This window comes from Telopea speciosissima, chromosome 7, assembly GCF_018873765.1.
Source record: "Telopea speciosissima isolate NSW1024214 ecotype Mountain lineage chromosome 7, Tspe_v1, whole genome shotgun sequence".
Lineage (NCBI taxonomy): Eukaryota > Viridiplantae > Streptophyta > Magnoliopsida > Proteales > Proteaceae > Telopea > Telopea speciosissima.
The window spans coordinates 27,167,815-27,195,285 of record NC_057922.1 but is presented as its reverse complement, the minus strand read 5'-3'; the positions used below and the strand labels follow the sequence as shown (position 1 = coordinate 27,195,285).

Genomic DNA, 27,471 nt, shown 5'->3' with positions numbered 1-27,471 from the left:
TACTTTCCAAACTAAATACCATTATAGTCCCTCCCGTTAGATAGAGATGTCAGACGTTATGTTCTAACGTCTAACTTTTTTTGTACATAGTTAGACCATTCTGCCCTTAATAAAGTGGAATGACAAAAATACCCTTATTTTAAAAAAATTTAGAAAAAAAAAAACCTGCAACCCATCTTCCCCAAGTCAATTGGGGAAGATGAGTTGCAGTATCCTTCAACCCCCATATTTCTTCCTTCTTCGATTTCTTCCAATCTTCTTTTTCTTTTTCTTCCCTATGTTCTCAGATGGGTTGCAGATTGGAAGATTTTTAGAATAAACTTTGGACTGTTGTTGTAGTGTAGTGGGAATTCTTCTTTCCCGGCTCGTTTGCTTACCACCCTTCGCGCCTGCGACGTTTTCGCCAGTAGTGCCATCCTTCAACCTCCTGCTTACCTCGAATGGGTTCTTCTCTCTGCCCTTTCTTGTTCTTCAAGCTCTCAATTTTTTCCCTTTTAAAGAAATTCCCTAATCCTTGTTCGCTGCTTCGCATTTCATAGTTCAGAATACCAAACCCTAGCCCTCTTATTCTCTCTCTCCGTTCCCGGATGATTTTAGGCCGGTGAGTGAGGTTCTTCAATAGCCACTCTTGATTCAATAATCACAAATCTCACAATACCCCCTGTGGCAGCTGGCCACTGAGGTTCCTCTTCTCCGTTTCTTTTCCCATCAATTGCAAAAACTCCATCAGCGATTGCAGCGGCAGAGTCACCATCTCTGTTTAGTCAGTGAGAATCTCTCTACTCTATAAGTTTTTCTCAAAGTGAAGAGGATGCATCTCTCTCTACTCTGTAAATTTTCCTCCCTCCATTGTTAAACAAAGCAATCATCTCAAACACTTTGGAGCCAATTCGTTGCCTGATTCCTGCTTCTATGGGTTTGGATTTTTTTTTCTTAAGCGATTAGACTCGGTGTGTACATACCATTGTGTAATGGTTTTTAATTGTTTTGATTGCTGAACTTTAGATGCCAGACAATTAGGCATGATTTACCATCCACAGATTCTTAAACAATTACAATCAATTGATTCTTATATTTAATTAATTTTAATTGTTGAACTGCGAGAGCAGTGGTTTACCATCCAGAGATTCAAAAATTTCTCAACTGATATATAAAACAAAAAAGAAAACAAGGAGTCTTCAGATTCAATTATCATATTTAACTTGCAGTATGGCCATTCGGCTCCAGCTGAATCCAATGATGCATCATTTTTGTCATGAGCATTTAGGTCCAGTTTTGCTGTCAGATGAGGCAATCTGAACTTTTTCAATGTCTTCTCATTGTACAATTGATTGTCAAATCCAATGATTCATGCTGTTGAACTTTTCATTAGTAAATTGTTAAATGTCTAAAATCAGTACACTGCGCAAGAAGAAGAAAAGGAAGATTGGAAGAAATCGATTTGGGGAAGATAAGTTGCAGGGTTTTTTGTTTGTTTTTCAAAATAAGGGCATTTTTGTCATTCCCTTCTATTAAGGGCAGAATGCTCTAACCATGTACAAAAAATGTCAAACGTTAGAACATAACGTCTCTATCTAACGGGAGGGATTATAGTGGTACTTAGTTTGAAAAGTAAAGGTGCATGTGGAATTAATGAAAGTTCAGGGGGCCAACTATAAGTTTGGCTATTTTCAGGGGAGCATTTGGAAATAACCCAAAAAAAAACAAAGAGGAGGGAGGAAAGAGGTTCTTCCTCCCACGATTTCTCTCTCTCTCTCCCCTCCTTTCCCCCTTTTGGTGTGGTCGGTGTTCAATTTTGTGATAATCCTAAAAGAGAAGGAGTGTCATTGAGTGATCTTGACGAAGGTGTACCTTGGATTGCTCAAGTGAGGAAAAGCTAAGATGGCGTGGAGAAACTGCAATTGCATTTCTCAGGTAATCGATTTCCTCCCCATTAAATTTTTGTATTAGATCTCGCACACAAAAAGGATATTGGGCCAATCCTTTGTTGCGTCAGGCGTCATTCACCAATAGTGTACTACTACTGCATCGGGCGACATTCGCACTTGTCCCGATTGCACCATTGGGTACATTTATGGTCTTTACGACAACATCAAGTGATGTGACTCAACCCACATCTATCATTGGCAAAGTAACAATTACAAGAGCTTTGGAGTGATTATTTAGCTGGCATAACAAATAATTAGTTTTGGTTCTCTCTTGAATGGACCAAATACACTTCTATACTTCATCTAGAACATTACTTGATGCAAAACTCTTTTTGTTACATCTTTGACATGACGTATCCAAAGGAATACACCTATGAGAGGGTGTTTCATTCAAGAGTTTTCTCTGGCACATTTGTGCACAAGGTTTGGCTACAACCTACAAATGAGACATTCTCTCATAGGCGTATGCCTTTAGACACATAATGTCAAAGACATAGTGCTCAAATAGAGTATGCGGAACACATTCTTTTCTGATGCAATTTTGCAAGGACGGTTTTGTTTGGATGCTCTCTATCCTATTATGTTCTATCAATTTTCGATCCAAAGATCTATATGTGGATGCAAGGAGATATTATCTTTGCATCAAACAAATCCGTTGCTCAAGAATCCCTCTCTCTTGCATTGTTTGTTTGCTGGAGAAGCAAAAAATGATTTTGTTTTAATAAGAAGGCTTGGTGTCCAGAGGAGGTTATAAAGCATACTAATCAATCTTTCGAGGAATCCAATATGGCAAGAAGAGATTATATATTGCTAAGGGGAACACAAATACAACCTCTTCCTTATCCAAATTTAGGATCTTGAGAGCCTCCAACAATAGGCTTTATTAAGCTAAATTGTGATGCAACTCTACTGAAGGGTACCTCAAATGGGGGTATTGGTTATATATTCCAGAATAATTTTGGCGCTCAAATAGCTACGGTCTCTAAGCATGTTACTTTCAACTCGACAGTGATGGGTGAAACTTTATCTATATTTGTTGGTCTTCTTCATGCTAAATCCTTGAGTTTGGACCATATTATGGTTGAATTGGACAACATTTAGGTTATTTCCTCTCTTACCAAGCCAGGGATAGCTACGATTCATTTCATTATTGCCCCAATTATATAGGATATTTTTTGTGTAGCAGTTACTTATCAATCAATTGCGTTCTCTTGTATTTCCAGGACTAGCAATGGTATTGCTGATAGTCTGACTAGGAAGATCCTATCAATTTTGTGTAAGACATAATTGCTACATTCCATTCCTTGGCTCCATGAAATTGTCAAGTAGCCTTAGGTTGTACATGTTCTTCTCTTGAATGATATTTTTTCTTACCAAAAAAAGTAAATTATCATATAATAATAATAATAATAATATATTAATACATAGTAGAACAAAACAACCAAGATAAGAGCATAACTACAAGTGAACTACCTTGAGTCTAGTGCAGTAGAGCCTAGTCTCCAAGAGGTTTTGACTTTGAGACATCGGTTCCTCATGTAGTCTAAGATCCACCCCCACCCCCCAAAAAAAAAAACCAAGATACTTATTTTTTATTTTTTTTGTAGAAGATATTCTATCTCAAGTTATGACAATTTTGATATGCTTTTTTTTTGGGTGTAGGAGAGTTGGGATTCCTAAAATAGGTGAGGAATAGGGGATTTTTATCCTCTCAAATGCGGTGCACTATCAGTGCACTGTGCACCACACTTAAGAATCCAACCGTAAAAACATGGGCAATGTTGGGTGGACGGTTGGATTTAGTGCACCACACTTGAGAGGATAAAAATCTGAGGAATAGATGGTCTCAAACTAGAAACCTCTGGAGGGCTAGGTTCAATCGCATTAGTCTTAAGCCACTTGCGCTAGCAAGTGTTCTTAAACCACCCATTTAAGATCTTAACAATGTTTCAAAAATCGTAATGGATTAGTCAAATCAGGCGTTTTAGATTGAAATCTATCGTGATTGATCCAAGCAATTTAGGTAGATTCTGACCCATCCCGATTTGAATTCGATTGATTCCAACTAATTCTTGTCGATTTGGATCAAAATCAACACTGGTCAATTGATCCCAAATTCTGAATTTCATAACACTGGTGGATCCTAGTTAAGTCTACTAATATGACCATCTAAAGAACCATCTCTTGAAGTTAATTATTGTGTAATACCTAAAAAATATTATATGTTTGCATTAATGATCAACTAAAATTAAAAGGGAGAAAGAACGCCACCTAGTTGCGCCAGACACACTGCCTAGGGGGCTCGTGAAATGATCGCAGTCATTTTCGGGGTTCAGGGTGCGACGATCATTTTGTGCATCCCTGTGTTAGGACGCATAGGACAGGGTAGCGTCGTCTTTCCCAAATATAAACGGAACTAATTAAATGTTGGGAAGCAGTTCTCTGTACGGGAGTGTGGCCTACGCCAACACTCCCATCTGTCTATCTCTCTCCTCCTTAAAATAAGGGGGTAGAGGTGTCTTTTCACATGGGAAGGAGAGAGACAAACTCATGGGAGTGCTGGTGTAGGCCACACTCTCGGACAGAGAACTTTTTCCCTTAAATGTTTGTGTTTTTGGTAAAAACCTTAGGGAAACAGTTTTCTATCCGGGAGTGTGGTAGGCCACACTCCCATGGGTCTATATCTCTCCTTCTTAAAATAAGGGAGTAGATTCATGGGAGTACTGGCGTAGGCCACACTCCCGGACAGAGATCTTTTTTCCAAAACGTTATTAAACCAACGTGTCCCTTTTTTAACATATTAATTTAAGTATGAGGGTAGCTAAACGCCATTCAATTGGAGCAGGCTATACGTGCTGCGTGCATATTGTAACTACCACAATCTTGAACGACCCAAAGTACAAGTGATATCAAGATTTTTAATCATGGAATTTAACTGACATCATCACTCATACGAATTGACTCATCTACCCTTCAATTTCCATATAAGCTGGTCCGTGATGTGACTGACGTCCGTCTGAATAGAATTTAGGGCAAGTCCTTAACTAGGGTTAAAAGAAAGCTTGGGTTAGGTCATCTCTCTCTCTCTCTATTTATATTCTGATTCGTATAAAAATTCATTTTTTCCCACTGTCCAAATTCTGCTCTTTTCTGATTCGTCCGTCTCTCAATCATCGAAGTGCTTATCGGAGGGGAGAAAGAAACGCAAAGGCCCGTCCTTCACGTCTTTATTCGTCTTTCCCTGCTAACATGGAGGGATCCGGCGAAGCTATCTTTATGGCTATGGCTAGGGTTAGGGTTTGACGAGCCAGAAGTGAATTCGTCCGAAGAAGGAAAAGAACTATACAAAAACCCTAGAAGATCTTCTTCGGGTTTTATCTTTAATGGCTCGGCAGGAGAACTCGTTTGCCCTATTGTTGGATGAGGAAGGCGATGATGTCACGACCCTTATCGCCAACGTTGCAGCCAAGGTCGTGTCTTCTCCACCTGTGGAAAAGAAGCAGCCGCAGCGGAAAGGCGATCAGTCTGATTCTGCTCCTTTGGCGAAAGGAACTGATTCCGGTGAGTTAGGTTTAAGATTGTTTTAATTGGTTTAGGGTTTTTGGTATTTCTTCTTGTTTCTTTATGTTTGGTGTTTGTTTGTTATTGATTGATTACAGTGAGAGCTGAGCGAGGGAGAGGGCGAGGTGGCCGTGGACGAGGTGGTTCGGGTAGGGATGGTGGGCAGTTCGGGAACGGACGTGATGATGGTTACCAGCGCACCAACTATGGGGATTCTGAATCGTTCGTTGCCGATGATGGCACGCGAGGGCGTGGTGGGCGTGGTAGGGGTAGAGGCGGCCGTGGCCGTGGCCGTGGGAGAGGAGGATTCAATGAGGATCGTGGATTTGGTGATGAAGGTCTGCAGGTCTATGATGGCAGTGAAAATCAAGTCCAGGGTGGTGCTGGTGATGGTTGGGAGGAGGCAGGTGACTCTCAGGGTCGACAGTTTAGGAATGAAAACAGGCCGTTTAAAAACGATTATCGGAATGAGGGTGGTGAAAGAAAGGGCTATGGTAGTGAGGGTGGTGAAAGAAGGGGCGGCTATGGTAGTGAGGGTGGTGAAAGAAGGGGCGGCTATGGTGGTGAAGGTGGTGAAAGAAGGGGCGCCTATGGTGGTGAGAAAAAGCGATATTATGGGGATCGTGAGGGGGGGAGGTATGGTAGGGTTGAAGGGCAGAACGCTTCGGAGAAGAAAGAGGAACAGGGTGATTCTAAAGATCAAACTGGGAACAATGGGAATAGCAACAATGGTGCCGAAGGGTAATGCTTATTATGCTTAAATGTTTCTTTCATTTGTAGTAAAACTTACAATTTTGTGAATGGGCTTTGTCGTTGTTACCTTTTTCCTACGTCTGCTAAATCAACTGCCTGTTCGCATTCAGTGATTCCGTTGGTGAGCTTTCTTGGTGCTTGTTTGTCCTAGGTAGCTACATTATAGAATTAGATTTGGGGAAAAAAATACTGTCAACATTTGTTTGTAGTAGTTTTGGTTTTTACTGTATTTTATTTGCTACTTCAAGTAGCTACCTTTTCTCATGCAACTCTTGATGTGTAGTTTGAACTTCAACTATCCTTTATTCAAGGGGCACGGACATTGTAGTTGTGGATTGTCTTGATGTGGAGTTTGAACTTCAACTATTCTTTTATTCAAGGTGCACGGGCATTGTAGTTGTGGATTGTCTTGATGTTCTGCTAAATATAGTTTTGCAATAGCTTAAAACTTGACTCAGTTTGACCGTCGTAAACGTAGCTTAAAATTCATTCAGTAGTGATGTGAAATGAATAATTTATATTATACCTTTTCTTAGTTCACTGGGATTCTGAGATGGGGAACCATTAATTTGCTTCTTCCTGGAAAAGGTTTTCTATGTTCCAAGTGTTATATCCTTTGATTCTACGTATGGATTTTAATGAATTTTTAGTTCTTCATGTGGCTCTCCGGTGCATATCTAATTTCGAGGAGAGCTCCTCAAAATTATATCTTGTTTGTACTTCACATTATTTATGTTGCTCAATCCTGCTTTTGGGTCAGGGCTGCTGCTGAGACCACTGAAGTGCCAAAAGATGCAGAGCATGAGCAGGGAAAGCGTGAACAAGTGGCATCTCAAGACACTGCCGACAAAAAGCCTCCAGAGGGAGAAGAAGAGGATAATGTAATTTTCTTGTCATTGTAAAATAGTCAGTCAATTCTAAGAACTGACTTTATCCCAACTATGTAGGATAGGCTATGAAGATCCTGTTGTTCCATTCCAATTTAATTATAACCATAGCTACTACTGTTTACTTTTATCATCTAAGCACATAAATATTTACTGTCAATATCTTGCAGAAAATGACCCTTGATGAATATGAGAAACTATTATCTGACAAAAGAAAAGCTTTGGAAGCGTTAAAGACTAAAGAAAGAAAGGTCACTAAGGACAAAGATTTTGATTCGATGCAAGTTGTTGAGAAAAAGAAAGAGGAAACCCTGTTTATTAAGCTGGTGGGTGATTTAGTTATTAACATTTTATTGCCTGCTAGTTTGTTTTCCAAATCCCTATCGGGAGTTTTATTTTGCTACTTTATTGTTTTTCCTTATCTGTTCTTTATTTATTATTTGTTCCAGAAATCTGAAAAGGACAAGCTTAAAAAGAAGGATAGCCTTGAGAAGGAAGAGAAAGGTCGCAAGGTATTGTGGTTTACTTATATTCTGTTTTCAATAAGCATGTGATTGGTTGGTGTCTCTTTTTTTCGTGTGTGGGGGTGTTTCATTGTGTAGTTAACTTTGTTTCTGTTGGATATTTAGCATACATTTTGCTTCTTGCTGCATTTAGTTTCCACTAGATATATAGTAACTTAAGCCCTGATGTTGTGTGTATTATTGATGACAGCTATTGATATTTACTCATTTCTGCAGTTCTCCATTTTTCCTTGTCTCTTCGTTCTAGCCTTCTTGTGTGTATTCCATGCCAATCTTAACTCAAACGTCCATTCAATTGAATCTTATTCATGATGATAGGGATTTTGGGTATTTAAGAAGCATCAGATAGATAAACTTAGTGTAGTGGAGATGAGGATATTGAGATAGATGAATAACAAAACTAAGAAGGATAAAGTAAGGAATGATCATATTAGAGCTGATTTGGGAGTAGCTCCGATACATGATAAGCTATGAGAAAATTGTTTGAGGTGGCAGATTTGGGAGCCTTTGGATGCTCTAGTACAGAGAAATGATTTAGATTGAAGAACTAAAAGAGCCAGGGGGCAGACCTAAAATGACCTTAGGGGAAATAGTGAGGAAAGACATGCACATATCTTAGTCTTTAATAGAGCTGATTGGAGGGCAAGGATCCATGTAGTCGACCCCATTTAATTGGGATAGGCTGGGATGTTGTTTGTTTGTCATTCATGATGCAGGGAAATTTCAAGCCTAACAATTGTGTGTCTTGGTCAGACGCTTGCTTTGGTATTTGTGTTTTTGGTTACCTGGTGGAGAATGAATAACCAATAAAGCACTTCTTAAATTAATTTTTTTTTGGGGAGGGGGGTTGTTGTGTGGGGGCGGGGCATTTAATTCTACTTTATTTTTGTAGTGGATGATTTTTAGGTCAAATCTTGTAGAGCAAATGGTCTGAAGGTCAAGTGCCTTAAATTTGTAGTATATTGATGGAAATAAATGCCACTCTCATTATTTCAATGTGCGGAAGATACAAAGATGTTACATATGCAAAAGAAAAGGAAAAGATACCGAGATGCTCCTGGATGCATTACTATGTTGAGAGGTTGTCTTGTGGAAATTATTTTTATTGCTTTACTTGAGAAAATAGTTGACAGGCAAGTCTAGTAAATTTATTGTGGCTTATTAAATTCTGTGGGGTATTTTAGTAGTCAATGGGGGTATTTGTAGGGGTGTAAATGAATAGCCGAAATTCGTATCCATATCCGTATCCGTTTAGCACTATCCGAATCCGTCCGAAAACTAAACGGATGCGGATACGGATAGGCTATAGCTATCCAAAAAGCTATATTTACATTTTAACGGATAAAATATCCGATCTGTATCGCTGTCCGTATCCGTTTAGCACTATCCGAATCCGTCCGATAGCTAATCGGATGCGGATGCGGATGTAGCACTATCCGATCCGTTTACAGCCCTAGGTATTTGTTGGTAAGTTTGTGTGTAGTTTTGTTTTACTTTGGTTTTAATTCTATCTTTTTAGCGTGTGATACTTTCTAGATTCGTGCCACTTGGAAGTCCCCCTTTATTGAATGTAGTTCTCATTTGTTATTATTCGGTCATTGTTTTTTCAGCAGCCTCCTGCTGTTGATGAATCTTTTTGTTTTCAGCTTTCCTACATGATCTTGTATGTGCTTTCTTATCACGATTTAATAGGTTACTTGGAATGATGTTTTTATCAATGAAGGAGGGGGAAAATGGAGGCTAACCAATTTGAGGACTTATCTTTATTTTTTATGTTTTTGTGCTGCAGTCATTGAACATAACTGAATTCCTGGGTGACAAGTACGTGGGAACCACTGGTCGTGGGCGTGGACGTGGTCGTGGACGTGGTGGATCAAGGGAAGGATACCAAGGTAGTGCTGGATCAAGGGAAGGGGTGTACCAAGGTAGTGCGGCTGCTCCTGCACCTCGCATTGAGGATCCACGCCAGTTCCCTCTTTTGGGTGGTGGTGGTGCTGTTAAGGCATGATTTTTGTTTGGTATTTAGAGGTTTTTTTCTTTTTCCGTTCTCTACCCTATAGTATTGGTCTGACTGAGGTAAATGCGGATTTAGGTTGATAAGATTTTGCACGACACTAATGAAAATTTTAATTTTCTTGGCTCTAAAATTTCATTAGGAGGGTTTCACCCAAAAAAACAATTCACTAGGTTTTTTTTTTTTTTTGGGGGGGGCGGCGCTGGTGTTCTTTAAGATCTGGACTCTGTCCTGGTGTCCAACTTTCACTACTCTGATTCAGTAGTGGCTGTGGTAATGCCGTTGTGCTCTTTTTAAGCGTCTGGATTGTGGTTTGGTTCAAATGAGGGGGAGGACTGGATTAATTCATGCATAAATTATCATCTTATTTGAGTCTCGTTTGGTTGCATGGGAAATTGAAGGAAAGGGAAATAAAAGTTTTCAAACTTTAAAGGTAAATTTTTTATACTCGTTACTCAATATAGTTGTATAAATTATTAATTTTTTTTTTCATATTTACTAATTAAATTTATAAAGATATCATTACTAAATATGAAATAATTTGTAGTTAGTGACAGCCATGTGGGTAATGAGTACAAATGTTTTTTTATTAGATTTTAAAATGGCTCTTCTGTTTAAAGAATTTTTATCCTCTCATTAATCTTTCAATGTTTCTCTCGAGTTTAATGCTAATCCAAATATTTTGAGGACGGTCAAATCTAGTGGTTTTGCTAGGCGCACCAATTATAACCCACATTAATGCAAGTCAAGTCTTGTTTCCTGCATATATATATATATATATATATATATATATATATATATATATATATATATATATATATATATATATATATATATATGTATGAGAAGGGCTCAAAACTATGCCAAACGAAGTCTTAAATGATCATAAAACAGTCACAAATATAGCTATTTTATAGCCATGGTTACACTAACCGGACCATAGTTGGTATATTTGCATATTATATGTGTATCTGAGTGTCTAATTGAAAACGTTTTTTTACGTATATTTCTATAGGTACGTAAAAAAACTCGCATTTTAAAAGGCAAAGTATCTTATGCGAAACAAAAAAGATGTTAATAGTACCCTTCTTGAATCCCTGATCACCAAATCTCAATCTTCAATTTCTGGAATCCTAGCCCCTTGCACCCTTTGTCCATGTTGGCTCCAAGATACTCCCCAAGGTGATCGACTACCCGTAAGAAACACTTAAAGAAACACGTCATAGACAATGGATCTCAAAGACCACCATTAATGGCGATGAGAAAGGGTAAGAAGCACAACCCAACGGACAACGATGGAGAAGATGAGAAAGAAAAAGAAAAGCCAAAGTTGAGGTACTGAAGAAGTGGGAAGACACCAGAGCAGATATGGGAGGTTTTCATTATTAAGAACGATTTTACTCCAGAAGAAGAAGACGAGATCCCGAAAGAGAACGCCTGGGCTTCCCAGTGAGTTTTAATCTAAGAGGAACAAGGTTCAAACGAAAGAGTAATTGAATTGTTTTTTTACAAGGAAAATATACTGAACTGGTATTACAATTAGGATCATTGGTTTTTAATTTCTGATTTTTGAGTAGATTTGAAGCTTTAGTTTATGAATTGTGTTCACATTCTACACTAGTATTTAATACTTTCCAACTGAAGAGTCTAATATTTTGGTTCAGAATGTCTTTAGTTTGTTGGGTTTCTAAGGCTCTGTATGGTAATGTTCTGTTTTAGTGTTTTTAATGTTTTTCCCTTTTTTGAAATAAAAACACACTAAAAATCGTATGGTATGTTCGATTTGATTTTTTGTTTTTTCGGAGATGAGTCGGACACTTGGCACACTTTTAGTACATATTTGAGAAACACCAAAATGTAAGACCTGGAAATATGTCACAGAAACATAACGTTAACTTAAGTGAGTGAGGGTATTTCTGTATTTTAACAATCAAACATAACAAACCGACCTTCTCTATCGATTCTTTATTATCTGGAGAACGAAGTTGAGAAAGCAGAAGAACCGTTGTCCTTTGCGTTCTATATGAAGAGAAGGAGGACGACTACTGCAAATCTGGACGGCCGCTGCAACTCTCGACGACTTCTTCTGCCTTAAAATTACTCTCTAGTCCAGGTTTTTGTGTTCTTAGAGATTTCAAGGATTGGGGATTTCATTTTCCTTCTTCGATTGATGAAGAGGAGGTTCTGGTTCCACCTCCTAATCGATCTTTCGCGGCGGTGATTGGTGGCTTCATCTATCACTGCTGAAAGATAAATCAAAATTGACGGACTTGCTGGTTCTTCTGTTATTGGAAGCTTCACTCTTCTCCAAATCAATAATCGGGTTCTTCCTCTGTCCTAAAATTATTGTCTGACCCATCTATTGGGATCTTAAACAGGTCGGTAAGGTGGAGTCCTTTCACAGTTCCATGCCATTTTAACGCCTTCTGGCGTGGTTCCTGAAGGGGAAAAGAGATAAAACTCTCCACTTCTGTTTGGATTCATTCTCAGCTGCCAACCGTTCTGTTGTTGTTTATGCCACTTCTAAGCCATCTTCGTTTACTTTGAAATCTCCTATCAGGAAGTGCTAATGGCGACTTTTGCCGTACGACATGTGATTCTCCCCCCCTTTGTCCTAATCTTACTCTCCGACCCATCTTTTGGGCTCTTGGTGGAGTTACTGGAGTCCTTACTTTCTCTTTCGAGTTGAGTTTCTATTTTCTTATTTTTCCTTGCACTTATTCAATTTTCTAATCAACAATTACATCCCTTTCTTGATATTGGTGACATATAGTGTTAAGACCAGTTTTCTTCCATCTTATTCTTATCGTAACTCTCTCAATTTAGTTCAGTTTGTCCTCAGATTTCATAGCTAGCATTCTTTTATTTATACATTCTATTGATTTCTGAGATTAATTTGAAGTCTCAAACTTATACTTATTCATATCTGGTTTCTGCCCTGTTTCTCCTGCTGAAAGCATCCAATCACAACACCTATTTGACACAGAATTTAGAGATTTTCTGCCATTAAATAGAACTGGTGATTAGGGCCACCTGATCAGATTTCCAGGGCTAATGGACCAGCCAGTCTCAAGAGTTATCAAAATCCTCTCCCAGAACACCATCTAGTTTGTCATTATTAGTTTCCCTTACCTTCTCGTTACTTCTGTTTTCTTAGTTTATATTCAACAATAGTTGTTCTCTCAGTTTTCTTAGTTTATCTTCAAACATATTCTGCTAGTTTGATTCTATTTCAATCAACCAGTCAAGACCAAATCAGTTCTCCACTATATTATTGTTCATTTGTTCTGTTGTTTTGTAGAGATCTACCCTACGGATCCTCTCCTGTTAAGTTCCAAATCTAAGGATTGAGAGCACTGATGTACATGAAGATCATGTAGGATGCATTTAAACAATTTAAGTAGGTTTTAATTGTGATGTTTGGTTTTTTTATTTTTATTTGGGGGGGCTAAAAAATCCATAAGTATAAAAGCCATGGTGTAGATGGCAATTACGTAATTTTTGGTAAACAACAGAAACAATTCTGTTAAGTGCGACCCATACAGATTTCTATTTCTTCTAAATTTCATAAACGTTTTTTTTCTAGGGTTACCATATAGCATTTCAGGTCCCAGAAACGCTCAAAAAACACAGAAACACATAAAAATGTGTCAAAAAACACTAAAAAAAAACAGAAGCGTTACCATACATAGCCTAAAAATTTATATAATTGGTGTATTTCTAATTCAAAGTGAAGCTGCAATGCTTGCTTTAATTCAATAGATTGAAAAAGGGAAAGTGCCATGCTCCAAACAGAGTGTGTTTTTGTTTTTTTTTTTTTTTTTTTGGGTGGGGGGTTGTTTCTTTCAATATTTCTTGACTGTATTGGAAAATTAATTTTATTTAATTCTTTCTATGTTAAAAAAGATACCGTTGATGAACCTTTTGAAGTTGGTTTTTAATCAAACTCTATATTTGGACATATCAAAAAACGCTATTATTGTGTTTATTAGGTGTACATGTATGTTGTATAATGAATATATGTCCGTATTTTTTCTCTCAGATTTTTACGGATCAACCGTATTAAACACAGACCATATCATTACCGTACACATTTTATTACGCCGGATTATTGAAAAGTATTATTTCCATCTAGTCCGTTTAATAGCCGTACGTATCCGTGCCCGTATTATTGTTGTTTGCGAACTTTTTAACTATGAACCAGACTATCAACTGTGCACTGCTTGCTCGATCTAATTGCACAGTACACTTTGTATAGCTCAGATTGACCTTTTCTCAATCTATTAGACATATATCACTATATAGCTCATAACGACCTAATTCTATTTTTTGCTCAAACCATACTTAGAAAGATACAACCTTCATGTTTTAGCCAAAGTCTAATTCCAACTGCACCACCACTAAAAATCACTTTGAAGTCAAGGGATGTCTAGAGATAGGGTGCATGTAGTTTTAACCAACCAGTTGCTTTTTCAATCTACTGAATTAGAGAAATGAGAAAAATAGACGGCAATCTTGCAACCCAAATTATTTTAGCGAAAGGGCATGAGAAAAACAGACTTGCAACCCAAATTATTTTAGAGAAAGGGCGTGAAAAAAACAAACAGCAGTCACATTTATGGTTTTTTTTTTTTTTTTGGTCTATCCTACTCAAGGGCCCATAGGCCAACTACAAGCTAAGAGGAAGGCTAAGACAAACCCACAATCTACAACTAGGGGGGGGGGGAGGGGGAGAAAGGTGCCTCTTCTTTTTTTTTTTTGGCATAAATGCAGTCCAGGAGAGTCGAACCCTTGACCTCCTGGGGGGCATGCAGCAACTTGCAATGCCTCCAGCCAACTGAGCTAGCGGTTGTTTTGATCACATTTGTGTTCAGAATAACAAAAAATGCAAGAAGTATCCAAAATAATAAATAGTGTTTACTAAAAGAAGAAGCATTGAGAAACAAAAAAACACTGACCATTTCAAGGATTGTGGGAGCTTGAAGGAATTCAGTTCGTAGTCCCAAGGGTCTTGAAGCCAGAATTTTTTTAGAGAAAGAACATGAGAAAAGCACAATTAGATTCATTTTTAAAAGAACAGAAAATACAAGAAGTATCCATACCAATACTGCTTGAACTCTCACTGAGTTCATCTGATTCTTCAGCCACAAAATCACTATCAGATGACTCACTATCTGAATTTTCTTCGTCGATTGGATCAACATGATGCACATGTGTTGGAGTTGGAGTTGTAATTGTATACTCTATGTGTGTATTACTTTGAGTAGAAGAACTAACAAAACCAAACTCTCCACTGCCCACTACTCTACTAGAAGTGCCCACATCACCAAATGACTTACTAGTGGCATTCATCATTGCCTTAGTCTTATTGTAGAATGTTACACCAACAGGAGTTCCTGTACTCTGTTCAAGAATAACACTTTGGTCATAGCCACTCCTCACAGTAGTAGGACTCCTCACATTAGGTTGACTCCTCAAAATAGCCTGACTCCTCAAAGTAGGCTGATTTGTAAGAGTATGAGGACTCCTCAAAGTAGGCTGCCTTCTCACACTATGAGGACTTCTTACATTAGGATGCCTCACAGTACTGGTAGGACTCATCTCAGTAGTAATAGGTTTCACATTTTGGCTGCTTTGGCTGTCACTTCCCATCCCTATACTGCCATTTAAGGTTGCCAATATTGGTCTACTACCACCACTCCTTTGGAACTCTACAATTTGATGTTCAATGGGATGCACAAAGGGCTCTGATGCACTTGGTCTTGTAACAGCAGTATCACCACCCAACACTATCAATGAATGGCCATTGATGGTAACATTGTCAGTGGGTTCACTTACATTCAGATTATATATAACCAAGTGTATGCAATCCGAGTCCTTAAAAATGGTAAACAATCTCATTACATCAGCATCAGTGATCACTTCCTCATTTATAATACTATCAGGTGTCTTATATTTGACATTGAATTTCACAGTCCTTCCTTTAGGTATAAATGTCAGCACTATATTATAGATGTCACCTATCATGTCCAAATACCCAAACCTTTCCACATCTATGATTTTACAATGGAGATTATTTGCATAGTGACACCATATTGTGCATACTTCCATTATGTAGAAAACAGGATAACAAAAGGAGCAATATAATCACAACAGTACATCTCTCATCAGTTTCAAAGTACAAATAATAGAAGATTAGTAAGGTTTAAGTAAAAGTTTACGATTCAACACAACTTTATGCCAAATAAACAGGTCGATTACATTCAACACCATAAGAAGGGTATAAATTATATGTAGGATACTTAACACTACAGATTGGGTACCTCACATTTGTAATATTAGGGGAACTACAAGGGAGATTCAATAGATAACAGACTTGTACATGGGACATTCTTTCCATCAAACCTGTCTTATAGGGGCAGGGGTGTTTTTGGTCGTTTCAGATGGACATTTATGCCCATCCAAATGGCCTCCATGCAAGCCATTTTCAATAGTGAGTGAAGCTTCTTATATTTTTGAATCCATATCATGGTGTATCTGTGGAATGGGTGATCTTAAAACTTGCCAAATGATGTTGGGAATGTTAGGGTTTAGGGTTTAAGCACAAGGTTGCTTAAAGCATTACACCCTGAGTATCTAGTTTGGAATACCCAGATTGTTGCCTCCAATTAGTATATATAGGGAAACTAGGGTTTAGGTCAGATGGGCTAATTACTAGATTGCCCCTCACAGCCTGGGCATTAATACAAGTAGGATTATATTAGAACATATGAAGGGATATTACATAAATACCCTTTCAATCTCCTCCTATGTTCTACATATATCCACCACACATGTATAGAAACCACTGTTCAATCAGTAATTGAATCAATATAAATTGAATAGCAATAATCCAATAAATCAAATAAGCAATAAGTAAACTTTAAGAAATAAAACTAGGGTTTTAGATCAAAAACTAAACCCAACAATAAATCGGAAGTTCCACATGCAAGTGGCTAAACCAAAAGAAATTAATCAAAAGGAAAAGTCCTTGCAATCCATGTGACTTTATTAATCAAGTAAGTCATCTTCATCGAGATCCAGATTCAACCGTTCTCCTCCATCTTCGCCATTCTCTGTAATTTGTCAAATATGAATTTCATAAGATAATATGAATTCAATCATTTGCACAATAGTATCTAGTTCAACAATAAGAACTTAGTACATTTCATATATGGCTAAAGGTAAATTAAAAAACAATAAGCATTATCATCAAGTTTCTTTACAAGAACTCGATCCTATATAGTCTCTATCATAAGGACCATACCATGTTTCCATTTGGAATACTGTGTTCGTCATATCAGTCATAGATTTATGTTGTATCATCAAATTTGGAATGGTATACCATACTATAAAAGACATGTCATCAAATTTGGAATGACATAAAGACTAGCACAATATCATTGAAACATATCAGACATTTTCCATATTTCTTTGTGGAATAACAAAGTAAGGAGACTTCACTTAAAAGTTTGCTACACCATCAAGTTTGGAATGGTTTCACAAACCCCCATATTTAGTAACCTAACTAAGTTATCTGAAACATGTAAACTGTCCTGAATGCTTACCAAGGCTAGATGAGATTCAAATAATTCAAAATAATACTAGGTTAGATTAAGACCTGACTAAATGGTCTTTAACCCCATCTCCCCCGTAGTTTTGAATGTTCGATCTTTGTTCAATCCCTTTGTAAGGGCATATGCCGTATTATCCTTCGATCTCACATCAATCAAAGTGATAATCCCTTGTTCTGTTCTATAATTCAGCATGACTTGTTTCAGCCTGATGTGTCTCCTCTTATCATTAAAGAGTGAGTTATTCACAATCGTCTTTGTTGCTTGATTATCACAGAATATAGATATAGAGTTTAACTTAAAACTCCTCAGTGGAATATCCATGATCAGATCCTTTATCCACTCTGTTTCATCTCCCGCAGAAGCTAGAGCATAAAGTTCTGATTCCATAGATGACAGAGCAATACTAGTCTGTCTCTTGGATTTCTATGCTACAGCTCATCCTCCTAGTGTAAATACATAACCACTGGTGGATCTGCTGTCTCCCAAATCTGAGCACCAAGATGCATCAGAATAACCTTCCAAAGTTGGAAGATGTCCAGTATAACATAGAGCATAACCTTAAGTACCCTTAAGGTATCTCATCAGCCTCGATAAGGCATCCCAATGCTCTTTTTCAGGATTACTAGTGAAACGACTCAGCATGCCTACCGTAAAGGTTATGTCTGGCCTAGTGCAACTCATTGCATACATGAGACTACCAATCAGTTTAGAATAATCTAACTGATTCATGGTGTCACCTGTGTTAGGTTTCAATCGTTTGTTATAGTCATAGGGTGTCTCAATCGGTTTACAATCACTGTATCCCCAACTAGAAAGTAGCTTCTCAATGTAATGAGTCTGACTAAGGGTGATCCCTTGCTCACTGAAGCTTACTCTCATTCCAAGAATGGTGTCTACCACACCAAGATTTTTCATGTTTAATTCTTTGGACAATGTTTCTTTAATGTCACTCACTACAGACAGATCAGAACCTAAAATCAACATGTCGTCTACATACAAGTAAATAATCAATACCTTGTTTGACTCAGACAAAAAATAAAGGCACTTATCCGAGTTGCTGGTTTGAAAACCAAGGCTCTTTACTGTCTTGTCAAACTTTTCATGCCACAATTTAGGTGTTTGTTTAAGACCATAGAGAGATTTATTTAATTTACAAACTCTTTTTCCAGAACCTTCCATGACAAACCCTTCAGGTTGGTTCATGTAGATTTCTTCTGTTAGGTCTCCATTAAGGAAAACCGTTTTTACATCCATTTGATGCACAACATTGTGCTCAATAGATGCTATGGCAAGAATCCTTATCGTTGTCAAATGGCAGACCGGGGAGTAGATGCCAAAATAATCTATCCCTCTCACCTGGGTATAGCCCTTAGCTACTAACCGTGCTTTATACCTAGCTATAGACCCATCCGGATTAAGTTTCTTCTTCAGTACCCACTTACACCCTATTGTCTTGACCCTTTAGGTTGATCAACAAGGTGCCAGGTCTCATTCTACATTAAAGAGCTCATCTCCTCATCAATGACTTCTTTCCATAGCAGTGAGTCCCTAGATCTCATCGCTTCCTTATAGGTGGATGGATCGGTCTCTAGATGGTAGGTCACAAAATCCTCACCAAAGTTATTGGGTACTCTATCTCTAGTAGATACTCTCCTAGGTTCTGATTCAGGGAGCATTGTGGGAGTAGTGTCAGAAACAATTGGTTTAGTATCCATGGGTGATTCTGTAATCATTTCTGTCAAACCAGGCAAGGTCAGGCCTTTATCTTTGAGGAACTTATCTTCAAAGAATATGGCATCCCTAGATTCTATCACCACATTAGTTGATAGATCCAAAAACCGGTCTGCAACACTGTCTTCTGCACAACCTAGATACACGCAAGTGTTTGTTCTAGTGCCCACCTTAGGTCTCCTAGGGTCATGTATCCTAACATAAGGTATACAACCCCAAACCTTAAGAGTGTCATACCTATAGGGATGGTTATGCCATAGTTCATAAGGTGTAGAAGTCAGTTTTGAACGTGGTAGTCTATTTAGAATGTGATTTACAGTCAACACTGCTTCTCCCCAATAGCAAGAGGGCATGCCAGCTGTCAATAACATGGAGTTTAACATCTTTGTTAACGTCCTGTTCTTTCTTTCAGCTATGCCATTTGATTGAGGTGAATAAGGAGCAGTAGTTTCAAGGATTATGCCTGCAGAGACACAGAATTCCTTGAACTCTGTCAATTTGTATTCTCCTCTCCTATCACTTCTAAATCTTTTAATTTTCAAGTTTAACTGATTTTCTACCATATTCTTAAAAATTTTAAAATTTTCAAATGCTTCATCTTTAGATTTTAACAGGTTTTAAATGACAATATCTAGAAAAATCGTCTATAAATGTTATCAAATACTTTCGACCTCCTCTAGTTGTGTAACTTTTAAAGTCACAAATGTCAGAATGTATAAGTTCATGAAGTTGAGTACTCCTAAAAATCGGTTTGAAAGGTTTTCTAGTTATTTTGGTTTGAGCACATACTTCATATTTGTTAAATCTAATTGAAGTGTCTAATGGTAAATTATGAGTTTTAGCTAGTTTGAGCATTTTTCTATAGTTCACATGTCCTAACCTACAATGTAGTATTTTGGGATCAAATGAATTATGGTTAACCTGGTTTATTGTCTCATTAGCTAAACTCAACCTAAACATACCATTCAAATTATAAGCACATCCAAAATAAAAAGAGTTAACAGACAATGTTACTCTACCACTACTAAAAGTAATAGACATGCCAGCATCAAGCAAAATTTCAATGAAAATTAAATTCTTTTCAAAATCATGAAAGATTTTAACATTTTTCAAAGTTAATATTTTACCTAATGATAGAAACAGGTTCGCTGTCCCTTGTTGAGCCACTTCCACGACGTCTCCATTTGCAACATGTGATCTCGCTACTTGAACAACATCGGTGAGCGGGTCCTTGCTATTGCAAATATGACAAGTCGCTCCGAGTCTAACCACCAATCTGAAGATGTACTGACCAACCCCTTACCCTTGCCAACCATGGCAACAAAGTTAGTAGGCTCAGTCTTATCCACCAACATGTGAACTTTCTTCTGTGATGTGTCAGTGTTCCCTTTCTTAGGACCCCTACACTCAGATGCATAGTGACCCCACTTTCCACAGTTGCGACACTTGTCCCTCTTTTTAAAATTTATCTTTTTGGCTTCCAACTGTTGGGGTTGTTTCTTAGGTGGCTTGGACTGCTTAGGATATTTCTTGGATTGTGAAACCAAATTGGTAGATGCCTATTGTTGTTTCACCATCTCCAAGTTATTCCTGGCTCTGTTCTCATCTTCGATTCTAATGAACCGTTTGAGATCATCTAGTCCCACTTGTATTTTCTTTCTATGCATCTCAGTTTTAAAGGAATGCCAGGTAGAGGGTAACTTAAAGATAATTACACCCACTAAGAATACATCAACAACATGGATGTTTTTTTGGTTCAATTTTGTTCTTAAGTTCTCAAAATCTGTTACTTGTGGAAGTATCTCTTTGTCTTCTTGAAACTTGAAGTCCATAAACTTGTCAACCAAGTGAGTTTTTGATAGGTCCTCCTCCTTTTTGAATTGGGCTTCTAGGTTTTCCCAAATCTCTTTTGCAGACTCATATTTACTATAGGTCTCTGCCAGCCTATCTGACAGGCATTTCCATAGCTAGTCATTGCAAAAATCCGCATCACTTATCCATTGGGCTTCAGTTAGTTCCGTACAATCAGAAAAAGTATTTGCTACAGTGTAGAAAATATTAAGGTACTTCAGTCCAAACTAAGTCCTCCTTTTCCAAGAACTGAACTCAGAGCCACTAAAGCATTTCAATTTGATCATCTCAATTGGAACAACGTGTTTCTCCATATTTATGTGATTTGTTTATATGCCCAAGCAAAAATTCAAATAAAAATAAATACTTCAAAGAACAATCACACTTGATATGAAGAACCCTAGATTTAGACGACGGAGGAAAGGATGGCGGCGGTGCAGTGACGTCGACAGTCGTGGTGGGCACCCTAGTGCTGGCAGGCACGGGTCACTGGCTACTGTTTGGTGACGGCTGGCACTGGTCGCAATCCGTAGGTAGTGACCGATCTCAAAAACAAATCAAAAGTTAAAGTCTTTAGTCTTCTTCTACTTTTTTTTTTTTTTTTTTTTAAATAGTCAAATCAAGGAAATAGAAAAGAGCTTTGAAAAATAGAAGCTCCCTGTCAATAACGTACTCTGCCAAAAGGTAAACTCCAAAACTTCTTTTGATTTGTTTTTTTTTTTTTGTTTTTCTTTTTAAAACCAATCAAATCAAAATGGATTAATTGCTTTTGTCTTTGTAATCAAACAGCCAAATAAAAAACCTTTGATAAAGGTTCTCTGCCAAGGTCTGCAAACGTTGCAGCTTTGTTTTAAAACCAAATCAAAATAAAACTTTGAGAAACGAAAGCTGTAACGTACGTTCGAACAAAATCGTGAAGACAGATCTCCAAGCTTGATTGATCGTTTGATAAAGAATTACCTCTCAAACTGGAACCGTGATGCAAGAGCTTTGATCGATGTCGTCTTTGATAAAACAGTAACCGTGATCAGATTCCATGATCACCAAAAGGTCGATCAAATAAAAACTCTAAAGTCGATCAGAAAATCAGAATTGAGATGAAGTCGAACGTGAATCCAAAATCCAAAGCCGATCTTGATTGCAGAGAAACAAAAATCCTAATGTTTTAAGATTGTTAGGGTTTAGGGTTTAAGCACAAGATTGCTTAAAGCATTACACCTTGAGTATCTAGTTTGGAATACCCAGACTATCACCTCCAGCTAGTATATATAAGAAAACTAGGGTTTAGGTCAGATGGATTAATTACTAGATTGCCCCTCATAGCCTAGGCATTAATACAAGTAGGATTATCCCTTCTGATGGCGGTGGACTGTGCAATAATGATTTTGTTTATTAGGGCAAGCCCATCTGTTAGGTTACCCAATTAATCGATTACAGCCAAGAAATCATACCGATTCACTGATGTATGAGTGCATCTGTTTCTATGTTGACTTTGTTTCCTTTTGAGTTTATTGGGCATTCTCTCTCTTCCTTGTTAGTAATGCCAGTTTATTCACAATTTTATTCATTTAATGCTATTAACTAGGACTCTAGTGTAACTTGTGCTCTACTTATTTTCCTTCTGCACTTAATATTCTGTGGCTAATTTTTGCTGAACTTTTTATACAAAGAGTCATACAATATTGCATGCAACTTTTGATCAAATTTGTTTATTTCAATTCATTTTAGTGCTAAAACCACCAAAAGAAAAGAAAAGAAAAGGGGGGAAAGATAAAAAAAACCTATAAAGAATACATGGCACTTGCTCGCAAAAACATGAAATATTCCTGCCCTGTTCTTTTGCTCCATCGCCAAGTGGATTTTCATCTCTTTTCACCAAGTGGTCAACCTATTGAAAATTAATGTGGTCAATGGGCTTCTTTGATGCTGCCCTGTTGATATTGTTCAGTTCTACCTCATTGGTTATCACTGAACCCAGGATTTTTTGAATTTGATTGATGGATTTTAATGGGGCTGATACTAGTAAAGGCACTGAGTCAGATAGGTGGAACTTCTATGTTCGGTGTAGCAGCAGCTCAAATCCAGGTGGGAAGAGATCCAGAGCAATTGAGCATTGAAAACAAAAATTGTCTAGACAGACCTAACCCCATAATAAAGGACTTCCTCTTGCCCACACTAAACCCTTTTTCCCCTCTTTTAATCTTTGCCACCGAACTCCCAAGTACACTAGGAGAAAGTAAAACAATAAAGACGAGGGGTAAAGTGCAAGATGCTTACTTGCGCTTGGGTACACTCCGGCAAGTAACAGCGTCGCTGAACTCAAGGTTGCTCCACCAATTTGACAAATCGGAGAAGACGAAGGGGGGGCACCACTGAACTGCGATAGGGTTTAAGGATATGGGATGTCCCTGTTCTTTGTCTCCAGCGAGTAGCAGCACCGTGGAACTCGAAACCCCTAATTGAAGGGTGAACAGAGAAGATGAAAGAGAGGGGGGGGGGGGGGGACGCCACTGGCTGAGCTCACGGTAGGTTACAGAGTCTCAATCGCGAAAGGGAAAGTGAGAGAAAAAAGATGTAAGGGAAAAAATAGGTATTTTGGGTATTTAACATGTTCATTTTTTTGGTTTAATTTTCTTGTTTTTATTTAAAGGTATAATTGTCCTTTCACTTTCGTCCTGTTAGTGGTTTCCGTTTGAATTTAACGGAATGAACCAAAATGTCCTTATGTTATGAAGTAGGGATGTATATTGAAATTTTGGGGGGTCCGGGTGGCAATGTCAGACAATTAGGGGTGCATCTGTCTTTTTTTGTTCACTTAGGGGGTATGCGTATTTATCCCAAAAAATAATAACATCAATAACGCCAATTTTAACCTGCCACGTCGAAAAAGGCACCCAAAAAAGTGTAATGGCAACTTTGTCTTTTGAAGTGTAATGCACCAATTGGTGACAGACGTCTTCGCATCTAATCCTCGCGGTCTCTTCACCAAAATGCTTCCTCGGAATCTCACCGAGTTAGTTAGTACGGAATAGAGAAAAGTTTCTCCTTTTTTTTTTTTTTGGTACCAAAAAACTATTCATTAGATGCTCTGTTGGGGTTTATGACTTTATCCCCCCCCCCTTTGGGATATACCCCTAGCTGTACGCACTCCACGTGTTCTTTTCTTGGCACTACCTGTCTCGAAATATCCACTAAAAGCAACGAAATGACTGTATTATCCTCCTCTGACCAACTCTGCGATCGCCACGTGTATTTCAGGGCACATGCGTACGCTTTACGGTTCTCATGCGACCAGACTATTATACACTCGTGCGCTCCACGTGTTGGAGTTTGATTGCCTTAAAAAACGAATAAAGTAATATTTCCTTTGGAAAACAAAAAAAAAAAAACAAAAAGTCTAGATATACGTGTATGGATGTGATGTGACCACGTGCAGAAAACAGATTACCTATCGCATTTCTAAAAACACGTGTCATGTTTCTAACAAATAGACGACGCATAAGTACCAAAAGCTGAAGCAGTCGCTACTCGCCAGGGTAATACCAAGCGCATTTCTGGGAACACGTGTCTGTTTTCCATAAAAAATGGACACGTAGTACTAAAGATATTTTTGAGCCAAGGAAAAAGATATTTTCGAATCCGATCCAAATGCATGTGGCGTAAGATCTCCCACTCTCATCCAATCTCTGACGGTCATTGTTACTTATTCCATGTCATATTGTCACGTCTACGCGGCAATCACTTTTCAATACGAAGTCTTACTAGATAGTCAAATCAGACACGTGTCCCATGGTCCTTCACTGAGATCAAAACCACTAATTAACCATCACTTACACGACACGTGTTAAACCATTTCTAGATGTTTGTTTATGGATTCTTATATATATCCTCCCTGGTCGCACATAATGCCAGCTGAAAATTTGGGTTTGGATTAATTTGCCTGTTTCTCCTCCGAGATGAACAACGTTAACCAGAGGTCTCGACATAACCGGCCGAGTGACGAGGTTTCCGAGTCAGGGTCAAGCGAGTCAGGGATTTTGAACGAGCGGATACTCATGCTGGTCTTCGAGTCCATAAACTGGGATCCGCACGTTCTTTGTCGGACGGCGTGTGTAAGTCGGAAGCTTCACGCGTTGGCGAAGCGTATCTTGTGGAGACAGCTCTGCATAACGCGAGCACCGCGCATGGTGGTTACATTGGTGAACGGCGTGCCAAACGGTCATCAAGTGGGAGGTGGATGGCACATGTTAGCGAAGCTTCTTTTCTTCTGTGGTGGTTGCGAGTCAAGCCGGCATTTCCGAGTCAACCGGTCATTACCGGGTCACTTCGCGAAAAGTTCCAGGTTTTCCAAAACGTCCGGTCGGAGTTTTTTGACAAAGAAATGCAGAGAAGATTTGTTATATGTGAGTGATCCTTGTGAGCACGCAATGGAAGGTCACGAAGAGGATTTGGGAGTTTATAGAGGGGTATTTCGGGGTTTTAGAAGATCGAAGACGAGGGATTGTTTGATCGGACGGCGAGTAGAGCTTGAAGAGGGTGTTCGATGTCCTTACTGTGGGGCCCGCGTTTGGAGTATGACGACTGCTAGGCTTGTGCCGAAGAGCGCGTGGAGGAGGCTCGGATCCCATGAGGGAGCGTTAGAGTATTTCGTGTGTGTGAATGGGCACTTGCACGGGTTCTGTTGGCTTGCGCCTCTATCGTCGGATGAAGACAATGAAGACGATGATGATGAAGTGGACGACAACAGCGAAGATGGGGTCCACCAAGGTAGTTATCAAATGGGTAAAAGAGGAGGTTTGGATGAAGGGAGACCGGGTTCGAGTGGGGAGATGATCGAGGATCGATCCACAGTTTGATTGGTTCGACCACTCATCGGACCTTTTTATCAGTTACTTTGTTGCAGCCGTTTTTTATTGGTGAACATCATTGCCTGTAGGTCCCACATCCTAACACTGACTGACGAAGTTCCTATTTTTACCCATTTTTTCAATCGGTCCAGATCACTTCACAACTTGTGCGTCACACATTCCATGCTGGAGTGTATCCTGACAAAGTACCAGTGACGTGGAGTACCGGATAATTTGATGCTGACGTGGCTAATCTTTATCTCTCTCTTGTCTTTAACACAGACCATAGAGGAGGGTCGATTATGGAAAGTAGAAAGCTTTTAGATTTTGGGTAGCTGTTGTGTGTGTGTGCGTGTGTGTGTGTATACGTGTGTATTTTTCTGCATTTTGTTTTCTCTCTTCTCTGTCTTTTTGTTTTTAGTTTTTAGAAAGAGGTGGTTAGTGTTGTTGGAAGCTCGACAATATTTTCCTTTTTCTTTCTTTGTCTGTTGGATTCACATTAATACCCTTTAACATCCATAAACATATTTGAAACACAAACAAGATGGAAGGGATTTATGGTAATCAAAATTGAAGTCTTAATCGGTAATTTTAAGAGCCTATAGGGTAAGTGTGTTAATTGGTACGATTCTAGTGTAAACAATTGGTTCACATTGTAATTGATAGAAACCAAAACCAAACTGAACAGTGAACTCAAATAAAATCTTCTCCTCTGCTTGAGAAGAGATGGTATAGATTAACAAAAAGATTAGGGTTTAAGACCAAAACCTAAACACATGACTTCAATCCAACCCGTTCCACTTAAAGATAAGATTCATGTTAAGTTGCAGACCAAAGACGGTGTTAAAAATGTCTCACCACCCAATTTTCTTATTGTCCAGCTCTCTCAAAAAAAGAAGATAGGAAATTTTTTATTTAAATAATGAGAGAGAGAAGAAAAGCAACAGTAAAGATAATAGAAGTAGTTAGTCTAGTTCCCTATCCCATTTTGATCCACCCGATTAAATTGGTCTTTCCATTAATTTAGTATTTTTATTAAATAATAAATATTCTAAACTAAATATATATCGTATCACAATTTATAAAAATAAAATTTAAAAATAAGATATGGTAAAAAAAAAAAAAAGGTTGCATGGTCGCATGGCCCCTACACCTAGACACAACGTACGCTCCCTGAAATAACCACCTTCCCCTATAAAACAAAAAAATACCCTTGGTCATGCCTGTGTGCAAACTCCCATTGGTCCCTATAATGGTGCAGGGGCACATGACCAAACATCATTCTTTTTCCCATAAGATATACAAATAAATTAAATAAAAGAGAGAATGATAGACTTACCTCTATCCCTCTGTGCTATTATAAATGTGAGTATACATAATTTGTCACACCCCGCCTTGGGCAGCCCAGGCATGATATGAATCGATACAATCTCACACCTAACCAAGCCAGAATCTCAATGCAACACAATTACCAAGCACACACCACAAAGTTTTTAAGCAGCGGAAAGAATACTAAGAACTTAAATATTTCCACAAAAGTCCATTAAGGACTGAGTGATAAACTTATATACATATGTTCGGTTAAGTAACCCAAAAACCCATATTTACACCTATCCAAAAAGAGTATTTACATATACTACGTTTTATGTATATACAAAAGAGAACTATCAAAAGGAACGGCCTAATCTATTAGGCCCGCCTAAGAGAAGGCATACAGGTCACAGATGCAAGACCCATCGTGTTCCTCGGGCTCTTGGTC

General features: G+C 38.3%; 2 protein-coding genes across 3 annotated transcripts; both read left to right on the top strand.

Moving 5' to 3' along the window:
• The first annotated feature begins 5,108 nt into the window (after nucleotides 1-5,108).
• LOC122669647 (RGG repeats nuclear RNA binding protein A-like) lies at nucleotides 5,109-9,793 on the top strand. Of its 2 annotated transcripts, none has more exons than XM_043866460.1 (7): nucleotides 5,109-5,489; nucleotides 5,588-6,230; nucleotides 7,003-7,123; nucleotides 7,300-7,455; nucleotides 7,579-7,641; nucleotides 9,443-9,545; nucleotides 9,579-9,793. In XM_043866460.1, exons 1-7 carry the CDS (start codon nucleotides 5,312-5,314, stop codon nucleotides 9,659-9,661), a joined length of 1,347 nt encoding a protein of 448 aa, XP_043722395.1. In that variant the 5' UTR covers nucleotides 5,109-5,311; the 3' UTR covers nucleotides 9,662-9,793. The 2 variants fall into 2 exon arrangements, with proteins under 2 accessions (XP_043722395.1, XP_043722394.1); XM_043866459.1 differs by having other exon boundaries at nucleotides 5,109-5,498.
• Nucleotides 9,794-24,813: 15,020 nt separating this feature from the next.
• Nucleotides 24,814-25,792, top strand: LOC122669253 (EID1-like F-box protein 3). Its single transcript, XM_043865977.1, has one exon. The coding sequence runs from the start codon at nucleotides 24,822-24,824 to the stop codon at nucleotides 25,719-25,721; it is 900 nt and encodes a 299-aa protein (XP_043721912.1). The 5' UTR covers nucleotides 24,814-24,821; the 3' UTR covers nucleotides 25,722-25,792.
• Nucleotides 25,793-27,471: the final 1,679 nt, after the last annotated feature.